Here is a 20,558-nt window from a genome sequence, read left to right as displayed (position 1 = left end):
TATAATTTATTGACAGCAGCTCAGTCAGTCGGCTCGGTCCTGCGGTCAGAGGGGAAACAGCAGGAATCCCGAGAAGATGCTGAAGTTTCTGGAGTCGTCGTAGAGCCGGTAGCTGGCGGGCAGACTCAGCCGGACCGTGTCGCCCCGCTGCAGCTCCAGAGCGAGGCCGCCGGCCGCCGTGGCATAGCCGCCGTGGTCGTTGAGGTTCAGGCTGAACAGGATGGGCTGGCTGTTCCTGTGCAGGTACAGACCCATGTAGCCCTTCAGGTAGTCAGCAGCCGTGAAGCTGAAGAAGTAAAGTCCTCTGAGCGGAGCTGTGAACACGCCTGCAGGAGCAACACACTGTGGTCAGTTTTTACTGCTTCTGTCTGATAAAGAGTCCCAGCTGTAGACCTATGTAATGTTAATTCAACTACAAATTATTTTCACTGTCAGTTAAAGGTGCACTACACAAAAAATGGAGGGTCCATTGAGGTGAGGACCATTTACACATAAATGTCAAAAAGCATGTAATTTATCAGTCATCCAGCCGACAAGGAGATCCATATAACCTTGTCCTTCAGATTTTTATTTTTATTTTTATTTAATTTTTTGTCAATTGAGTCTAAATGGTCCTCCCTTCAGTGCAGGTTTATATGGTGCACCTTAAATCTAACAATTATTTTGGGGAAAAGTAAGACAATCTGGTTGGTGTTTTTACAGGATAAATGACTGAGAGCAGTATCAAAATAATAACTGATACTGCTGTTATTATCAGTCAGCTTAGACAAGTGATCATTTCAGCTCTGTCATACGAATACATCGAGATTGTTAACAGAGAAGATGCAAAGAATTTGTTTCTCAAAGAACAATTTTGCCGTCTTGATCTGATTTTTACCCTTTTATCCAGAGCATGTTTAATGAATTTTATTTCAATATATTGTCTTTATCTATTTCTTTTCTTTTCTTTATCTGTTTAGAAATATAGAGCAGACTGGCTGCGACCAGAAATGTAATACACACTAGATAAATCATGAATCATAAAAATGTGTTGAACGAGTGGCAGCTGTACATTAAAGTGACTGTTGCAGTGTCGCCTGGTCTGCATCACCGTCTGTTACCTGAGCTCTGGTTGAAGGCCTGGCCGACGTTGCTGATGATCTTCGAGAAGACCAGAGTCACCTCGTCGTCAAAGGGGCCAACTGATCCTGAGTCAGTCAGACCGGCAGAGAACGCCACCTTCAGGTCGTCTGGAGGCAAAGCACAGCAGCCGTCACAGCCAGTCGAAGACATTTAACGTTCAAATTCACACCAGTGTCTGGATTTTTTTTTTTTTTTAGATCGACTTTCAACTTTCACGTTCGGCAGACGGTGTCATTATTAAACCTCCTAAATCAGAACCAGTCTCAGTGTCAAAATGTGTGAAACAAACAGCACAGTCAGAGGAAAAACACTTCACTGGAGCTGAAATAATTAGTCAGATAACTGATTATCAGCAGAGCACAAACACACCGCTCTGCTCACCTCCCATCAGACTTTGGCTTTATTTTTCATTTTATACACTAAATAATTCATCACCCCTCTCAAAAACAACTGAATAAAATAATACCAACAACAATAACAACAACAACACTACTACTACTACTAATAATAATAATACTAATAACAATAATGATTATAATAATGAACTATGAGCAGTAAAAATAATCATTAGCTGCAGCAGTTTACAATACTTTTCCACTGGTTAACACAAATGTTAGTCAGCATCAGTCATGCAGCTCACTCCAAATTCATCACTAAGACAACAAGACCAACTCATATTCTCTGAGAGAAAATAATGTTTTACATGGATAATTATCAACTAACTTTAAAAAAACTGCTGTCCTGTGCAGCCACTGAGGTCAAACCAGCCGCTTTTTAAACAAAGTTGCGCTCCAGCGACACACCGGGGTTTGATCTTGTCACGTTAGTTATTTAATGACATGAAAGTTGAAACCCAAACCTGAGTTTGTGTTGCTGAGCTGCTGCAGCAGATCCTCAGTCGTGTTCAGTCTGCCGCCCAGAGCTAAAGATCAGAGAGTAAAACTTTAGAGAATCACTGTTAAAGGGCAATAACACTGTTTTTAGTGCGAGTGCCACTGTGGTGTCTGCCAGCCCTGTTTCACAGCAGTTTGTGGAACAGTCACATTTTATCTTCAGATTTGTGTCCACGCAGATGAGCTGTCCATTTTTTTTTTTTATGCATGAACAGGAATTTGCCTTTTCACACGCATGTAACAGACTCAGGATTCAAACTCTGATCTTCCATCTGCCATCCTCCTGACACCAACTCTGTCTTTGCTCTTTGTGCTGCTTCACGGTTCGTGGTGCAGGCATGAGACATTCCTCCAACTGAAATTCATCACTCTGAAAGTCACAGAAAAACTCACAATCTGTGTCCTTGTACACAAATCTATGGATGGAAGTTTGTTACTGTATCACAAACTGCAGTGAGAGCGGGCTGCTGACTGCACATTTACATAAAATTAACAGGCAGGATGCAAACAAAAGCTGGTGATAAAACTGTAAAAATGTCATTGATCGATAACATTGCTTGGTTAAAGCAGGTGAAGGTATACTAGAATTTGAAGGAAAAAAAATCAGATTAATGAATTTGTCACCTGAGCTTTCTGACTGTATCTTCAGCATCTGCCTCTCACCGACACTCACTCTTGTCTCCAGAGCTAAAAACATGAAAAAATTACATATTTTATTTATGTTCAGTTTGTTTTTTTTGTTTTCTGTTTGATTTGTCTCAAGACACGCGTCACATTTCATAGGAAAGTGTGTGTGTTTGCCCTTTAAAATACTTCAATGACATTTTTAGAAATCCTCCCTGAATCTGAATGTGTACAAAATTCACAAACCTGCTTTACTTCTATTACGTCCATATAAGTCTATTAATCTGATACAAACTGTGTATCAGATTTGCTTAAACAGTTTGACATTACCTGCTGTCTTGGTTCCCAGAGATGACAGTTCATTTGTTTGAGCTGAAATAATTCAAATTAAATGTCTTTTAAACCAGATAAATCCACAAATTCTTATTTAGCATGAAAACACAAATCATATGAAAATGGATGCAAATAAACTGTTATGAAAAGATAAAAAATGGCTTTAATTTTGTTTTTCCCGTATTTTATCAATATATTTAGCATTCTGCCTCCAATGACTGAAAAAAAAAACAGTGGAGAAATGGATTTAATCAGAAAAGAGCAGAAAGAAAGCAATGAAGGCAAAGATATTTCTTATTTTCCAGAGTCTCACCTCTGCTGTCTCTCCCGAGCTGTTCCAGCTGTTTCTCGCTGCTGTTCAGTTTCATCATCAGAGCTGAGAGCAAATATCAACGTCAGTTTCTAATTTAAAAACCTGAGGTCCACCTTCCACTGGTCTTAATACTCATCTGCATTTTGGAGCTGAAACAATTAACTGATTAGTGGATTAATAGAAAATTAACCAGTTATAATCTTGATAATTCCTTTTAGTCATTTGATCAAGTAAAAATACCAAACTTTTATCGTTGGAGTTACAACTTTTCAAATGTTATGAATAACTTCCTTTCCTCAGTTTCATATCGTTATCAGATGCAAATGAAGAACAGTGATATATAACACCACGACCAATAATCATAAACTGAAAAAGATAATAAACATAAATTCACCATGCAAATGATCAGCTGTTTTAACATCAGCTGTTTGACATCCAGTGCAATTAATCATTCGTTTTGACATTTTATAGATGAAATGATTAACTGAAAAAAAAAAAAAAAAAACAATCGATAGATTAATCAACAATGGAAATATTCATTAGCTGCTGCCCTATTGTATTTATACCTGTGGAAGTACTGCAAGCACACTGTAATACTTCCAATACTGTGGTAGTATCACCAGGAATCATTTGTTTATTCAACAGCGTTAAGAAACTGGAAGCACCGTGTAGAGTGAGTGTTATCTAAAAGTCTGTCATCGGCTGGCCAGTGACCTCCAAATGTTACTGTCATGTTGTCACAGAAGACATCTGAGCTAATTCCTCTGTTTGTTTGTTTGTGCGCTGTGTGACTTTACCTTCGCTCTCTCTCTTCAGCTCCTGCTGTTGCTTCTCGGTGTCGCTCAGCCTCGCCTCCAACGCTGAAGGTCAGAAACATCACCGCTTAACTTCAAGTTCAACAGGTTTAGTGACACACAGATAGATAGATAGATAGATAGATAGATAGATAGATAGATAGATAGATAGATGGAAATGATCTCACCAGCATTCCAGCTCTCAGTCGCCTCCAGTCTGGAGCTCACACCTGCAGAAACAAATCAAACTGTTCTACATTAACCAGCCATCATGATGATATTTCATGATTGATATTTCACTGGCTTTCAGTAGGAAGAGCTTAAATTTAACTGTTTACTCTTGTATATTATTATTATCTTATTAGTAGTGTAGTAGTAGTACTAGTTGTAGTAGTAATAGTAATAGCAGCAGTAATGGTAGTAGAGGCTACTTTAGCCTCCAAATACATGAAAATATTTCTATACAGATATATATCTATATAAGTAAATAATCTCTGGACTTTCATATATAGTAATAGACAGTACACTATATATTTTTACACATTAGTACACATAAGTCACCTGTATTTTCTCTCCTCAGCTCCTCTGTCTGGTTCTCAGTGACACCGAATCTCGTTTTCAAAGCTGACAGCTCTGACTGAAGAGCTGAAAACAGAGACACGCCGTGACATTAATAAAATTTAATAATCTGCAATCCCTCTGGCTTCATCACAGGTTCTAAGATCCAAAGTGAGCCAACATCTCTCTTCAGGATTCCTCAGTAGATCACATTTAACTACAGCCAACATGGAGCTAAAATATCCCTAAAAGCTTCCTGGATGAACTGCTGTATTTTAGAGGTTTGTGTCATGTTCCATTGTTTATGAGGGTGTTCTTTAGGGACCTTCACGGTATCATATCTAACAGCTTAAAATACCCCTACTTTGAGGAACTCCCACATCTTAGAAGTTCATTGAAGTACCATTAAGGTTCATGAACACTTTGTGCAGGAGTTCCTCAGGGTACCCTCTGGGGTTCCCCTGTGGTTGCAATTTGAAGAACAGCTATTGGCTCCTTGAAGCTCTTTCACCAGTGTTCATGAAATAAATAAATAAATAAATAACAAAAAATAAGAATTAGTCAGTGCATTGTTTAACTTTGTGAGTTATGGTATGACTGTGTGGTAAGATATTTATAAATCTCTGCTTTGATTCAGTGTTTGACCTGTGTTTTCTGTCTCCAGCGTCTCGATTGCATTCCCTGTGGAGCTCAGTCTGCTCTCCAGCACTGCAGAATAAATTACAAAAAACATTTAATGTTAACTTTTATTCAAATACCAGAGCTACTGACCAAAGCCATTTAGATTGCACAAACACTAGACAAACATCAACAGACTCTCATTAATGACAGTCATCCAGAGTGGATGAGCGCATCAGCTAAATATCTACCAGGGTAGTTTAGATGTAAATGTACCTCTAGTCTTGTTTTCACTGGCTGACAGTCTGTACTCCATTACAGAGAGGTGACCTGATTGTGCTGAAATGATAGCAGTAAAAGTAAACTGTCAACTTTCACCAATTTAACTAGTTGGTGGAATAAATTATTTTCTTTTCTTTCTTTTTAATACAACACTATACTTCTGTCATTTTGTAGGAGCAATTAGGCTGAATTTGTTCCTTCACCTGTACGTTCTGCCTCCAGCATCTCCACCTTGCTCTCAGTGGAGCTCAGTCTGTTCTGCAGTGCTACAGAGGAAATACAGTAGTGATAGTTTTATTTGATAACTTATGAAACAACAGATATACACAAAGTGAGAATGTATACCTTCAACACATGACATCACATTAATACACACACAAATTACTATGGAAGCACAAAAATACTGGCAGGGCCAAAGTATCTCCATTGTCGTCCTCAAACAACTTTTTTATTTGAATATTGGATCAGCTCACTCCACCAAGAGATCATTCAAGTACTGGAGTGCCACAAAATGATTCTCATTAACGACGATCATGCCAGTTCACTCTGAATGAGTGCATAAGATAAACAGATAACAGGTAAATATGAATGTAAACATAAATGTACCTGTCTTGTTTTCACCAGCTGATATTCTGGCCTCCATTAAGGAAAGCTGAATGGATTGTGCTGAAAATAAAAGAGAGAAGTGAACTCTTACCTTTCAGCTAAAATCTGAGAATCAAAATCAGAATAATTTTAATCACCATATTAGTTAGCGGAATAAATTGATTTCTTCTTGGTGTTTTTTTTTTTTTTTAATGCAATGCTATTTTGCTGACATTTTATAAAACCAATTTGCCACTTGACATTGTGCTTCACAGTGATGTTAGAGGAGCTGTAAGGTTCTTTGAAGAGCCTCATTATGTTAGAGGTTCATCGAAGTACTGTAAATATTCATGAGCCTTTTGTGAAGGAGTTCCACAAGGAACCCTCTCAGGGTCCCCTAGGATCACAGTTTGAAGAATCGCTATTGGTTCCTCGAAGCTCTCCCACCTCTCAGCAGCAATGTACAAAAACAACAAATAGCCATGCATAACAATTTTCACACTCTGAATCTTTCTGTCACCTTGAATTTCTACGAGAATGGATTAAACTGTTTTAAATACATAGTTTTGGATGTAACATAGTATATAAATAAATCACATTTAACAATTTGTTACTTCACCTGTACTTCCTGTCTCCAGCTCCTCCATCTTGCTCTCAGTGGAGGTCAGTCTGCTCTGCAGCGCTTCAGGAGAAAGTAGTATTGTTATTTTATTTCCACTGTGGTCCTCAAATAACTTTTTTTTTTCCAAACATTCAGTCCAGTTTTTACTCTTCACAGAAACCATTTAGATCACACAAATACTGGAGTGACACAAACCGGTTCTTATTTATGGTAGTTATGGAAAGTCATTCTGGATGAGGGTGTCAAAAAATACTATACTACGTTAAATACTAACAGGTTAATGTGAATGGAAACATAAATGTACCTGAAGCCTTGTTTTCACCAGCTGACATTCTGGCCTCCATTAAGGAAAGCTGAATGGATTTTGCTGAAAATATTTAAGAAAAGTAAGCTCTCACCTTTCTGTTAAAATCTGAGAATCAAAATCAGAATAGTTTTAATCACCACATTAGTCGGGGGAATAAACTGGTTTCTTAATTTTTTTTAAATACAATGGTATTTTCCAGTCATTTTATTAAGCCAATCAGCCACTTGACATCAGTGATATAAAAAGAGCTGTAAGGTTCTTTGAAGAGGCTAAATATATTAGAAGGTCATGGAAGTACTGTTAATATTCATTAGCCTTTATGAAGGAGTTCCTCAAGGAACCTTTTTGGGTTCCCTTATGTTTGCAGTTTGAAGAATCTCTATTGGTTCCTCATAGCTCTTTCTCTTCTCAGCAGCAATGCACCAAAAACAACAAATAATCAAGAATGACAATCATCACACCTGCCCTCTGGATGAGGGCATGTGTTAAGCAGAATCAAATTAATGTGAATGGAAACATCAGTGTACCTGCAGTCTGGTTTTCACTCGCTGATATTCTGGACTCCATGGAGGAAAGTTGATTGGATTGTGCTGAAATGATATTAATAAAAGTAAACTGTCACTGTTTGTCTAAAATTGGAGAATCAGAATCAGTATCATTTTCATTACCACTTTAATTACTTGGGGGAAAATTTATTTTCTGTCTTTTTTATACAGTGCTATATTTGTTATTTTAAGACGTCAGTTATTGATTCACAGAAATGTTAAAGCAGAGAGATTAGAAAATCCCCTGAAGAGCTTTAATATGTTCCTCATTGATGGAAGGCTGCTTAGATTGCTTTTACGCTCATCAAAACTGTTTTTCTTTTTAGTTAAAATGTAAAATAAGAAGAGTTACATCCCAAACTTTCTAGCACTTTTTGCAATCCTAAAAGTTAAAAAGATGTTCTGCTTCACTTCACACGATATCACCTGTGTTTTCTGTCTTCAGCTCCTCCAGCAGGTTCACACTGGATCTCAGTCTACTCTCCAGCGCTGCAGAATAAATAATAAATGTTGATCATCTTTTCATAAAAATAGATCCGCTGAGTATCTGCTCTGTTTTAATTGATACAAACTGAGTCTTATTAACTGTTATCATTGCAAGCTGCTGTTAATGAAAGTTTCAGTTAAATATCTACAAGGTTAACATTAATGTAAATCTAAATGTACCTGTAGTCTTGTTTTCACTGGCTTTCATTCTGGACTCCATGAAGGAAACCTTTAAGGATTGCACTGAAATGGCATTGATGAACATGAAATTATAATTTATAATTACTGATGGACAGATTTCAGCTCTGTTTTTAAATTGGTAATGTGAGTATGAATATGAGCACAAATGCACCTGTAGTCGTGTTTTCACTGGCTGTCATTCTGGACTCCATGAAGGAAAGCTGAACGGATTGAGCTGAAATGATACCAATTACTGTAAAATCTCACGTTTCAGCTAAAACGGACTCAATCCTTCCTTATCTCAGCTTATCAGCTTATCTCACGGAGATCAAAATCTCATTTTTTAAGAGAAACCTGACCACAGCTCCTAAACACAGTCACAAGCTGAAAATGAGTGTTAAAGTCAGAGTAATCATTACATGACTGGTATTGATCAGCAACCCAATAAACCACACACATCCTGTCATAAATGTCATACACAGCAAATCAGCTTGTGATACAGGACAGGATCTGTACTGTTGCTCCTTTAGCAGAGAGTGAGTCACCTGTGTTATCGTCCTGCAGCTCCTCCAGATGTTTCTCACAGAACTTCACTCTGCTCTCCAAGGCTGAGGAAACATCATTTACACCCAGGTTAGGTTACTGACACTGCACTAATGTAGAACGTCCAGGCCAGAGATCTGAATCGGTGTAAATATCAGACTAAATCTATATCTCACAAAATTCAAAATAACTTCTAAAACCTCCTCTCCAGAAAGTTTCTCAGAGAGTGATGTATAATTATCCCACTCATCACAGTGAGGCATACATGTGCTGCAGGTTAATCAAGGCTTTGATTATGTTTTTTGGGAAGTTCTTGCTTTATTTGATTTGTTGTAGCCTGGGATTGCTTGAACCCAAATCAGGCCAATCATAAATAAGGGAATTAACACAGAAGGAAGAGACTCATCATCAGTAGGAATGACAGGAAGTGGAGTTTTGCTTTATTTGACAGTAGAAAGGTAGAAATTAAACAAGAGGAAACTAAGAATTGAATCCCAAAGCACTATAGAGCAATTTTAGGATTAAAAAAAAAAAATTAGAACTAACACAGCAGTAGCACAGTACTAATGTAGCACTAATACAGCACTAACACAGTATTAATACAGTATTAATACAATATTATGTGTGCTTTAACACTTTACCTGAGTTTTGAGTCACTCTGGCCTCCAAACTGGCCAGCTCCTCTGCTTGGGCTGAAATTTTAATTTTAATATTTGATGTTGACATTATTTACATGTTGTTACCGCAGTAAAACAGTAAATGTCAGTGAGGTCTTTCACCTGCATGCAGTCTGTTCAGCTGCAGCTCGCTGGCCTGCAGTTGCACCTCCAGCTCTGAAACTGAAGGTTGGACAGGAAGAGGAGGGTCAGTAAACAGGAAGTTAACAGACGCTTTCTAACACACTCAGAGTGTGGGAGGCCTGAGCTGCAGCAGGATGATGCTCTCAAACTAAAACTGAAGTGAAGTTTGTCATTTTAAAGCTGTTTGTTTCAACTTGTGGAGCAGTTTGAAGTATTTCAGCAGTTTTTCTTACCTGCTTTTTCCATCTCGTCGCCTCCCAAACCAGACAGCTCTGCTGCCTGCGCTGGAACGATAAAACACACCAGCTTCCAATAAAAACTACATAACCCACAATGCCGTAGCTATGAGATGGACAGTGACATGCTGGTATTACTGTGTTAGCTGTGTCAGAGCAACCAGAGGCCTGTGGTTGAAAACATTAATACAGAGTCACTGTGACCTCTCAAAACTCTCCCACAGGTAAACACACTGCAGCAAGAGACTTTCTCAAAGCTGAAATCAAAACAGATCAACAGTGACGGCTGCCCTCAGGCATCAGACCTGCACTCTGTCTCTGCAGCTGCTCCAGCAGAGTCTCGCTGTCGTTCATCCTCCGGTCCAGAGCCGACAGTCTGACTGCAGGACAAGAGAGTAGAACAACCGCAGAGGAAGTAACTGCATTTACTCATGTTGCTGTAACTGAGAGGCTTTTTATGTACTGGGACTTTTTGAGCACTTTTAGTTAATTTTTGCTTGAGTTTTGTCCTTCACTTCATTTTCAATCAGATCCATTACAGAGAGCAAAATGATCAATGGCAGACTGTGGAATCTTTCACAATAAAAGCTCAGTCAATAAAGTTAAGAGGAACCTGCTTCTACTTTGTTGCTTCTACTTTTTCTCACACAACACTCACAGTCATATTTAAATACATACATATCTCCATGCATGCACACACACATCACACACACGTGCTTGCACCCAGAGTGTGTACCTGCGGTGTGTGTGTTGAGCTGCTCTGTGAGTCTCTCAGCAGAGCTCAGTCTGACCTGCAGCTGCTTCACTCTCTCTTCCTGAACTGAAATCACAGCACACAACATCATGTCTGTGTGTAGGTGTGTTAAAACACACACATCACACACATCACACACATCTGTTGCTGAAGTGCAGGAAGCTGCCTCTCCTGCAGAGTGTGTCCGGGCTGAAAAACTCACCAGTGTTTTCTCTCTTCAGCTCCTCTGATGTTTTCTCAGCAGAGCACAGTCTGGTTCCAAGGACTGGAGGGGTTAACATGAAACAATAGCACACACACTTTCTATCATATACACTTTTTTTTTTTTTTTGAGAAGCCCTTTAAGTGTCACATATCTTTTATTTTCACCTGTGCTTGTGGTCTCAGTGGCGTTCAGTCTGGCAGAAAACTCGGCTGCTCTGGCTGTAATGATAATGAATATTATTTGTTCAGTTAATTAATAATTCAGTCAAAAAGTGTGAAAAATACAGAGTCTCATGGCAAGTAAAATGATGACTGTAAACAGCTTCCTTAGTCCAACCAGCAGCAATAAAATAAATAAAAAATAAAGAAATAAAATAAACCCAAAGTAAAAATGCTGTAATAATAATACTATGAACAGCGAAAAGTAAGAAAAGCATCTTAGTGAAGCTGGAATCAGCAAATAATTGTTCTTTTTATCTGACTATTATCTGACTGAGACCATAAATCCGTTATCAAAATTAGAATTTATTTGTTTTCTGCTGATCGACTAATCGATTAATCGTTTGAGCGCTACTTTCAGCTGCAGTAACCGAGGTGCAGCAGTGAGTAGAGGTGTAACGGTTCAATAAACCCACCGTTCTGTTTGTATTGTGGTTTTTTTCATTCAGAGATTTGGGATAACAATATGAAAGCAACAAATATTCTTCCAAAGACAAAAGTCTACTTAGACGATTTATAAAAATACTTTCAGTATATGCATTAATTCACCAGGTAAGTGTGTGGAAAGATGGCTCTCACACAGTGGAGGCAGTTTGTAGGGGCTGTTTTGAATTGAATGGTTCAGTTTTGCAGCCCTGCTAGTTGTATATGTGTGGCTCATTTCCATGCCGTGCACTAAACCTCAACTGTCCTGCTGACTTCACTGCCACTGCTCGGAGGCATAAACAAGGTAAAAACACGTTAAAACACAACCGCGGTTCTTATTCTAATAATTTCTTCCTATAATCACCTGAGTCCTGCGTCTTCAGCCGCTCCAGCTCACCCTGCAGGCCTGACAGGAAAGCTGCCTGGGCTGGAAACAGAGATGAAACGTCAGCACGGCATGCAGGCAGGGACAGTTTATTTTCATCGTGTTTGTTTCCTGGGCGGGGGAATAATTCCTCACCGTCACAGTCCCATGTCAACAAGCAACAGCCAGAGTTAAAACAGATTTTTTTCCCCTGTAAGAGGATGGCAGCAGTTTCTCACCGGAGGTTTGTGTGTCCAGCTGCTGCAGCCGTCTCTCCCCGCTCTGCAGGCCGCGCTCCGCAGAGGACAGTCGGCCTGTTTGGGCTGAAATCATCACCACGTGTCAAAGCTCCTCTCTTTCTTTTGGAAAAATCTTCTCCAACCAGTTTGTTTTGCTGAATCCCTGGGCTATTTTAAGACTCATTCTCATAGGCAAGCCTTCCCACAGATCCCTACCGAAGATCTTTGGACTGACTTGGGATATATATTGTCTCCGTCTTCTCTTTTTTTAACATAGATTTTTTATGTATTTATTTTTCTTTCTAAGTATTTGTTTTTATTTCCAGCGTGTGTGAAGCACTTTGGAACTGTGTCTTTTAAAGAGCGCTATATTACTTGACTTACATCTTTATCAAACAGTCACACAACATCATCAATTTATCCCCCCAAAAAGAGGAAAATACAGAAAATCCAGATGACAGGGAAAAGGGTAAATATTGGGAAACAAAAATACAGAACTAATTAGGAATGGAAATGAAACCAGTTTAATAAATAAAGGGAAACTGAGATAAGGGTTTAGTCAAAAAGGCCAATAAATTAAAAGCTTTTGGAGAATAAATTTGACTTTTTAAAGACCCTTTTCCCTCTGCTCACCTGTGTTTTCAGTCTCCAGCTCGTCCAGCCGGCTCTCGCCCAGACTCAGTCGCACACCCAGAGCAGAGAGCTCAGACGACTGCGCTGGAATCAGGTTCAATAAAAGGCTTTTAATTAAAAATCAATTAACCTGAGAAGAGCAGCAGAAACAGAGCGATATGAGGAGCGATAAGAAAAAAGAAACTGGCTTTTTAACAGATTACTAGGAATAACAGCACATTACTTCACTCACTGCACTAAATCCACACCGCATGTTAACAGCTCATTTAATCTGCCAGTGGGATGAGATAATCCCACTCGTTTCCACTGCTAATCGACTTGTTTCCAGAACTTTCTTGATCCCGGTGGGCTGATCCGCCTTATTCTGCCTGGTTTCAACATATTCATATTTGTTCCCAGAAAAAAATCATCAAACAGGTGAAACTGCACTGGAAACAAGTGGGATTGTCTCTTGTTTGAAGAAAAAAAAAGATTTTAACACTGAAGATGAGACTAAATAAGTTGTTAACATGGAGAAATTTTCACACTGTATTTGTCTTGGTTGCACTTAAACCTAGGCAGCCTGTGACATAAACCAGAAGGAATTATATCATCATGTTTACTCTAATAAAAGTTCTTAAAGCAATAACCCCCGTTAGCTCTCTTGTTAAACTCATTGATAATTTTCTTCTTTCTGAGTTTTTTGCCCCATACAAAGAAAGAGGCAGTTTCTCACCTGTGTTTTCTGTTTTCAGCTGGTCCAGGAGGCTCCGCAGGCCTGACAGCTTCTCCTCCACAGCCTCGTTCACTGACGCACAGAGAGAGAGAGAGAGAGAGAGAGAGAGAGAGAGAGAGAGAGAGAAAGAGGAGGTTTTATAACGTAACATTAACAGACACAGTCTCTCAAAAGCTCCAGTTTTTGCTCTGTGTTTCTGAGCAACCAAAACCACTGGTAGAAAAAATGTAAATCTTGAATAACATCACAATCCAGCTTTAAGTTTCACATTAAATCAAAACACATGTAGTCCTAATAATAACAACAATAAAATACTGTGAGTAAAAACAGCTACATGATATTATGGAGGAATCATTTCGGAGATTTTTTTTTTTTTTTTCCATAAAAAGCAACAACACCGAGGTTAAATATTTGTCTCACCTGCGCTGCCGGTCAGATCAGACACTTCAGCGGACAGAGCTGAAATTTTAGCTGCAATGACATGAACAGAAGAAAAAAACAACACGTCTGAGTGGCTGAGCCGGGTAGAGCTCCGCCCACTTTAATAAGACACGAGCTCCACTGAAAACATGAAATCCTGAGAATATGAATTGACTGATTTTACCACTGCTCTCGTCAGACTGCATGTTTTAAAGATGTTTTTGCTGCCATTTCTGCTTTATTTGGTAGTTTATTTATTTTTCTGGTACAGACTGAGGCACTGACAGAGAAAAGAACCATCCAGACACAAACAGACAGCTTTTTGTTTTTCATTTTCTATCAAATTAAAGGTCAGAACTGTGATATTCAAGTCATGATATAGTTTGCATGCTGGTCTGAGAGGAACAGGCTCAGTCACTCAGTATTAACAAAAACTGCCAACACTCTTAAATAGCCAATAAATCAAAACGCTTTTGCATGATAAATAATGATTTAATTGTTTATAATTTGCTCTCTCAGACAGGTGACACCTTCACCTGCTCACCTGTGTTTTCCACCTCCATCTCGTCCAGCCGGATCTCGGCCAGACTCAGTCGGACTCCCAGAGCCGAAAGCTCAGCCGACTGTGCTGCAACCAGTGGGAGACAAAAGTCATTCACTTAAGTAATGTGATTTTTTTTTCTTAACAATTTTTGAATCAATTTCTTGATTCCTGAATTGATTTAGAGCAAAGATATTGTCATGATGTCTGTCAGGCTAGTTTGTCAGCAAGGAGGCTAAATATCGCTTCAAACTTAGGACTAAACTTTGGCGAGGGGAAAATCTGGCATGGCCGTTTCCAAAGGGGTCCCTTGACCTCTGACCTCCACATGTCTGAATGAACATGGGTTCTGTGAGCGCCCACGGGTCTCCCCTTTGCAGACATGCCCTCCTTATGCTGATCCCATTAAGTTTGGGGCAAAAACATGCAGTTCTTTGCATGCAGTACAAATGTTATTTAACCAGCAGACAACACTGCTGCTGGAAAGTTTTTACCTGATGTGTCGCATCATGACTGTGTCACTTTTGGGTTTAACAGAAACTCTGAAAGCTCTGAGAAGTGAACCTGTGTTTAGTGTGTTGAGCTCCTCGGCTCGGCTCTCGGCAGCTGTCAGTCTGCTCTGCACTGCTGCAGGGAGACAGGAAAACATCGCTCAGTGTCTGCATGTCACACGACATTAAACCATGAACACAGCTCAGACTAATGTTATAAAACCTTTATTTGATCATTGGCCTTTGTCTTATTCTGCCTTGCTTCAACAAAGTGAAACTGCCCTGGAAACAGGTGGGATTTTCTCATCTTACTGGCAGATTTTTGACCTCATTTGAAAAAAAAAAGACTATTTAAGACTAAAGATGAGACTGAATGACTAAGTTGAGATGTTTTGCTGACATGCAGACCTGCCATGCTCCTGCTCAGCTCGTCCGTCCGCAGCTGGCTGCTGTTCAGTCGGCCGCTCAGCCGCTGCAGCGCCGACATCTGGGCTGAAAACAGACTGAGCGTCAGCGTGAAGCAGAGAGAGATCCTTTAAATCATAAGAGACCTACCTTAAACCCACAGGAGCCGGTGAGGGAGTCGCTTTTCATTTCTTACACTGTGGTGGTGTGTTTTTCTAGATTTCAGGATTGTTACACAATTTTTATGTCACATGTCTAGTGCTTCTTTATGTGTTTTTGTCTTTGAACATAATTGTTGTACCCTTGTTGTTTCATTTATATTTATCATCCATATTTTTACATTTTTTTATTCCGTATGCCTGCCTGTTTCCTCATAAATTACTGTGTATTTTATTGCTGTGACTTTATGTTTGTTGTAGAGCACATTGTAACACTACTTTTGATAAGCGCCATACAAATAAACTTTATCATTACTATTATTATTATTTTTATGTGTTTTCACCTTTACATGCCAACCCTTGGATTGTAGTTTCTAATAATTCATAAATTAAATCTATCTATCTATCTATCTATCTATCTATCTATCTATCTATCTATCAGCAGAATGTGAAACACAACCAAAATGAATGAATGAATGAATAACTGTAACATCTCGGGCTGCATCTAAAGATTATTTTCAGTTCAACATGTTGTTACCCAGGAATGTGGAGGACTTTAGGACCGCAGCAGGGAGGCTGCTCTGCTCCTCCGGTCGGCTCTGAGCGGTCTGAGCTGTAACACACACACACACTCATTCACACCGTATCACACACTCATATTCTATTTAGCATGTTAACGTCATGGCAGGAATCATTATGTAATACTGACTATCTCACGATACAATGTGACGAATAAAACACAATCACAATAAAGTCTGACTGTGCTTGGATGGATGTTAGTTACCTGTATTGTCCCTCCTGAGCTCCTGTACCTGGCTCTGCAGCGCCGACAGCTCTGCGGCCCGACCTGCAGGGTCACACTCAGTCAGTCCACTGCTCACCTTGGGACTCAGATGATTTCTTAATGACAGTTTTAATTTGCTTTAATGTTGTTGTACATGGAAACAGGCACAACAGTGAATGTGGTCTGATACTGTGAAGACACTGTGTGTGAGCGGTGTATCTCAGCCTGTTCGTTCAGACTGCTTTTTTCCTCAAATGTGACACAAATCTGATTTTTCTCGCCAGTGTGAACAGCAACAAACCACACTGAATCAGTGATGTTTAATTCTGATTTGAGCCACTTTCATGTGAGATCTTAAATCACAAATGCATCTGATTCCTGCAGAAGTGACAGCCGTGTGACGCTGAGATCAGATTTTGTGTGTTTTTTCTCCCATTGAACACACACATCTCTGTCAGAAAAAATATGGAGGATTACAGCAACAACGACATGGAGACAGGAGTGTACAAATTTGATAAATATATGGGAAGATGCACACCACCGTCACAAAAGCAAACAACTCAACAAATGAATCATTTAGTTCAGTGTGATGATGGACTGCCATTTGTTTACATTAGCATGTATGCTTGTTGTAAATGTTGAGAGATCTATTCACACTGATGTCAGATTTCTGTCTCTGTCTCTCCTGTTTACTGAGGCTCTCGGCCATAACTAGACTGTGAAGCTGCAGCCAGCGTTCAGATGTTTGTGTTACCTTCACTGTCTCTCTTCAGCTCGTCCATCTGGACGCTCAGTCGTCTCTCCAGCACCGAGGCGTCAGACTGGGACGACCTGTTGGAGGGAAACACTGGAAAAAGTATGAAGTTATCTCTCAGCCTCCTGCATGACTAATGTTTCAGTCACTGCTGACTGGTAACACACGCCAATATTTACACATGCAGTATATTTTTTCTGTCCTGTGGACACTGATAATGAAACAGGAAACGGTGTTTTCTGACCTGGGGTCTGGCTCCTCAGCTCCTCCAGCAGAGTCTCGCTGCTGCACATCCTGGCTGCCAAAACTGAAAAAAGCAAAGGAAACAGCAGACAGACAGTTTCTGCCTCTGAGAAATAAACACAAACCTCCTGCTGCTCTGCATGTAGATCCACATTGAATCTGCAAGTGTGGCAAAGCAATCAATAAATGTGAAATTTGCAGAAACAATAACATGTGGAAGCTTTTTTTTAATCATTTTGACAATTTGGGATCAGAAAGTAAAAAAGTTAGTTGGTTCATTTTTCCATTTTTTAATGACCACTGCTACTCTGGACTGCAGCTGTTTCCTTGTTGGTGACGAATTCAGGAAGTCGCAGATATCAGAGTCCACCACCAAACCCAAAGAGCTCCCATGTTACATCTGGAAGCTAAGTGAACCGAATTTTCTAGCAGGAAACTCACATTTGCTGTCGTTCCTATGGATCCTAAACGCAGCACGACATCCCGTCAGATCACTGATGTCAGATTATAATCTCACCTGCGCTCTTCCTCCTCAGCTGCTCCACTGTGTTCTCACTCGCTCTCAGCCTCGTCTGCAGGAAGGGCAGGTCGGCTGCCAGAGCTGCACACACAGCAACACCAGACTTACCTCTCACTGTTACGCTGCCCAGTTTTTATAACACAGACATAATTACAGGATGATGAGAAATCAGTGTTTGTATTAAGTTATGATTTCCACACTGAGGCACTGAGGCTATGTGGTGCTCAGTGGAGGATAACCAAAGGGTTTTTTCTCTCAAATAGTTCCAGGTTTTATTCATTGAAGCACATAAAGGCTGTATCTTCTTAATGACCGTCTGGTAATTTTTGATGTGATAATGAGGGGATAACAGTGTTTGGTTGTGTGTGTCTCCTGATGGCCTCACATATTCTTGTAGGCTGAAAATCCCCTGATTAGGACTGTCTCTAAAAAGTGATCAGGTTGCACTGAGAGCTTCCTGTTCCCTGAGTTTGTGACGGATTCACCTGTGTGCTTCCTCCGCAGCTCGTCCACCTGGCTCTCGCTGGCGTTCAGTCTGCTCTGCAGCGCCGACAGCTCGGCCGCTCGCACTGCAACGACCAAACACAGACTGCATCTATCAGCCGGATGAGGGAGAGACTGCGACCAGAGGACAGGTGGAATCAAGTAAAGTCCAAAAACCAGGCTGAGAGAGTTTCGAGAGCAGGTTGTGTCGCCTTTAATACCAAAACAGCCAGTAAACACCGTGTGTCTCATGTCATTAGGGCTGGGCGATATGGACAAAATCAAATATCATGATATCAAATTCTTTGATACTGATATTGTGACAATCTTGTAGGGATGTTGGTGCTTTCATAAGATATTTACACACCAGCTTTTTGCTAAACAGTCATTGGTAAGGTGATATGATGACAAAGCAGGTAGAGGAAAATAAAGCAGCTACAACAGTCTGATTTGTGCATTTCTTGACTGTGATTTGTCCTCCTGTACCTTTGCTCTGCTCCTCCAGCTGCCTCCTGCAGCTCCTCACAGTGGAGCTCAGCTCTGCCAGCAGCTCCTGTCCGGCCTTCAGCTCCTCTCTGTGCTGCTGCGCCTCCTCCTGCAGGCTCTGGATGCTGCGGCTCTGCTCCCGCGCCTCCTGCTCTCCGTCCCTCAGCCGGCTCTCCAGGTTCCTCAGCGTCAGCCTCTGGTGCACCGCCTCGCCTCGCAGGCTCAGTACCAGCTCCTTCAGCCCCATCAGCTCGTCCCACAGCACGTGGGGCGCCGGCGGCTCCTCCGGCGGGACGTCCTGACCCGCCCCGACACCGATGTCCGGCTCTGCCTGGCTCAAGGTTCGAGTCGGAGCCAGGAGCAGCAGCAGCAGAGCAACGGCAGCCTTCATCCTGAAACCACAACCTGATGCTGCCTGGGAGGCTTAGTGCAGCTGCTTAAACGCACACACACACACACACACACACACACACACACACACACACACTGTACACACAAATAGAGGTCTTAGTTTAGAACTAATCTTTTTGAAAGGCAGCAAGAATAACAATAAGCAGCAATGAATTGGCTCAGTCTTGCAGAAAATGGTCACTCCCTCAATCTCTGCTCAGATTAATACAACCTGAATTATTATACGGGATTTTTCCATTGTTTTTATTTCAATTATTCAATTTGCTTTTTGTTAAATTTGCTTCGTTTTTCAATTTGTTATGATTATTAAACATTTAATTACCAATGTTTAGTTTCACTTTTTATTTCATGTCAGTATTTTATCCAAGGTTTACCAGTAGAAGTTCAGAGCTGATGTTTTGTAAACATCCGCAAGAGATCCAGCATGTTTGTGTAATGCAAACAAGAAGTCAGATTATTTCTGTAATGCACTTTCATTAATTTTACATCTTCAGCTCTCTTAAAGTTGAGACACTTCAAAATTGTCTGCTCAAAATGTATTCGTCATTATTATTTTTAACTTTTAGTTTGAATTTCAGTCGATGTCGATGTGTTTGTTCGTTGTGCTCGTAGTTTTAGTCCTCCTTGGTGCCTCGGCTCCGGCCCTCGCTGCAACAGCCTGCGGTTTCTGTGCAGAGCCACTTTGATCTGCTGCAGCTCCGTCGGCGCTCCGGCTTCATACCGAGCATAGCTAACACACTAATCTGTGGCACACACACACACTGCAGCAGAGTCATGTGCACGCTGCTCAGTCACTGATCCACCTGCAGCTCAACAGGAATCCAACAGGAACAGGGTTTGTTACTGATAAATCTGGCTGGAATCTGATCAGTGTGTGTTTTCTCACTATTTAAACTTCCCTCTAACACAACATGTTGACGGACATCCAGCACAATAAATGCAACTTTAACAGCATCCTTTTTAAAAAAATCTTTTTTATATTATTAAACAGGACAATTTCCACACTGCTGCCTGATTACGATGAAGACGGGAAAACGTCTGTTCCAGAAAGACGTTGTGAAATCAAGTCAGATGATCATGACGTGTTCAAATACAAATTTCCAGCCTGAAGGCTTTTTCTGGAGGAGACATGACAGGAAACAGGAAGCAGTTTGAGGAAATAAGGGCGTGGAGGTGGAGGGGAACATTAAGCTTCAGCTCTGATGATGTACAATTCCCAACTGACAACAACACGTTTACTAGAAGGGAAGTTAAACTTTATTTAACATCCTTACAGCCTGAATGACAGCAAACACAGTGGATTATGCCAATAAAAAAGTCCAATTAGTCCATTTATTTCATCTAATTACAATCATTTGTGAAAGTAGTAGAGCTATCAGGTAGGGCTAGGCAATACATCAATATCTGATCGATATCGTGATGTGACACTAGCTGTGGTGTGGGATTTCAGACATGGTAATATTATGA

The 20,558-nt window shown here is 40.4% G+C and overlaps 1 protein-coding gene across 1 annotated transcript; it reads right to left on the bottom strand.

Annotated features, from left to right (window-relative positions):
• LOC115367266 (myosin heavy chain, striated muscle-like) lies at window positions 1-19,071 on the bottom strand. The gene is made up of 32 exons (XM_030062937.1): window positions 18,681-19,071; window positions 18,197-18,280; window positions 17,709-17,792; window positions 17,193-17,255; window positions 16,949-17,041; window positions 16,195-16,257; window positions 15,949-16,023; window positions 15,256-15,339; window positions 14,921-14,983; window positions 14,360-14,443; window positions 13,816-13,866; window positions 13,396-13,467; window positions 12,681-12,764; window positions 8,435-8,497; window positions 8,263-8,325; window positions 8,023-8,085; window positions 7,579-7,641; window positions 7,049-7,111; window positions 6,742-6,804; window positions 6,144-6,203; window positions 5,741-5,803; window positions 5,532-5,594; window positions 5,283-5,345; window positions 4,641-4,724; window positions 4,268-4,309; window positions 4,083-4,145; window positions 3,286-3,348; window positions 2,970-3,011; window positions 2,640-2,702; window positions 1,982-2,044; window positions 1,101-1,229; window positions 1-326 (listed from the first exon to the last, which is right to left on the bottom strand). Exons 1-32 carry the CDS (start codon window positions 19,069-19,071, stop codon window positions 46-48), a joined length of 2,748 nt encoding a protein of 915 aa, XP_029918797.1. The 3' UTR covers window positions 1-45.
• Window positions 19,072-20,558: the final 1,487 nt, after the last annotated feature.

This window comes from Myripristis murdjan, chromosome 11 (genome assembly GCF_902150065.1).
Source record: "Myripristis murdjan chromosome 11, fMyrMur1.1, whole genome shotgun sequence".
Lineage (NCBI taxonomy): Eukaryota > Metazoa > Chordata > Actinopteri > Holocentriformes > Holocentridae > Myripristis > Myripristis murdjan.
The sequence above is the reverse complement of the archived record's forward strand: the minus strand, read 5'-3'. Positions and strand labels throughout refer to the sequence as shown.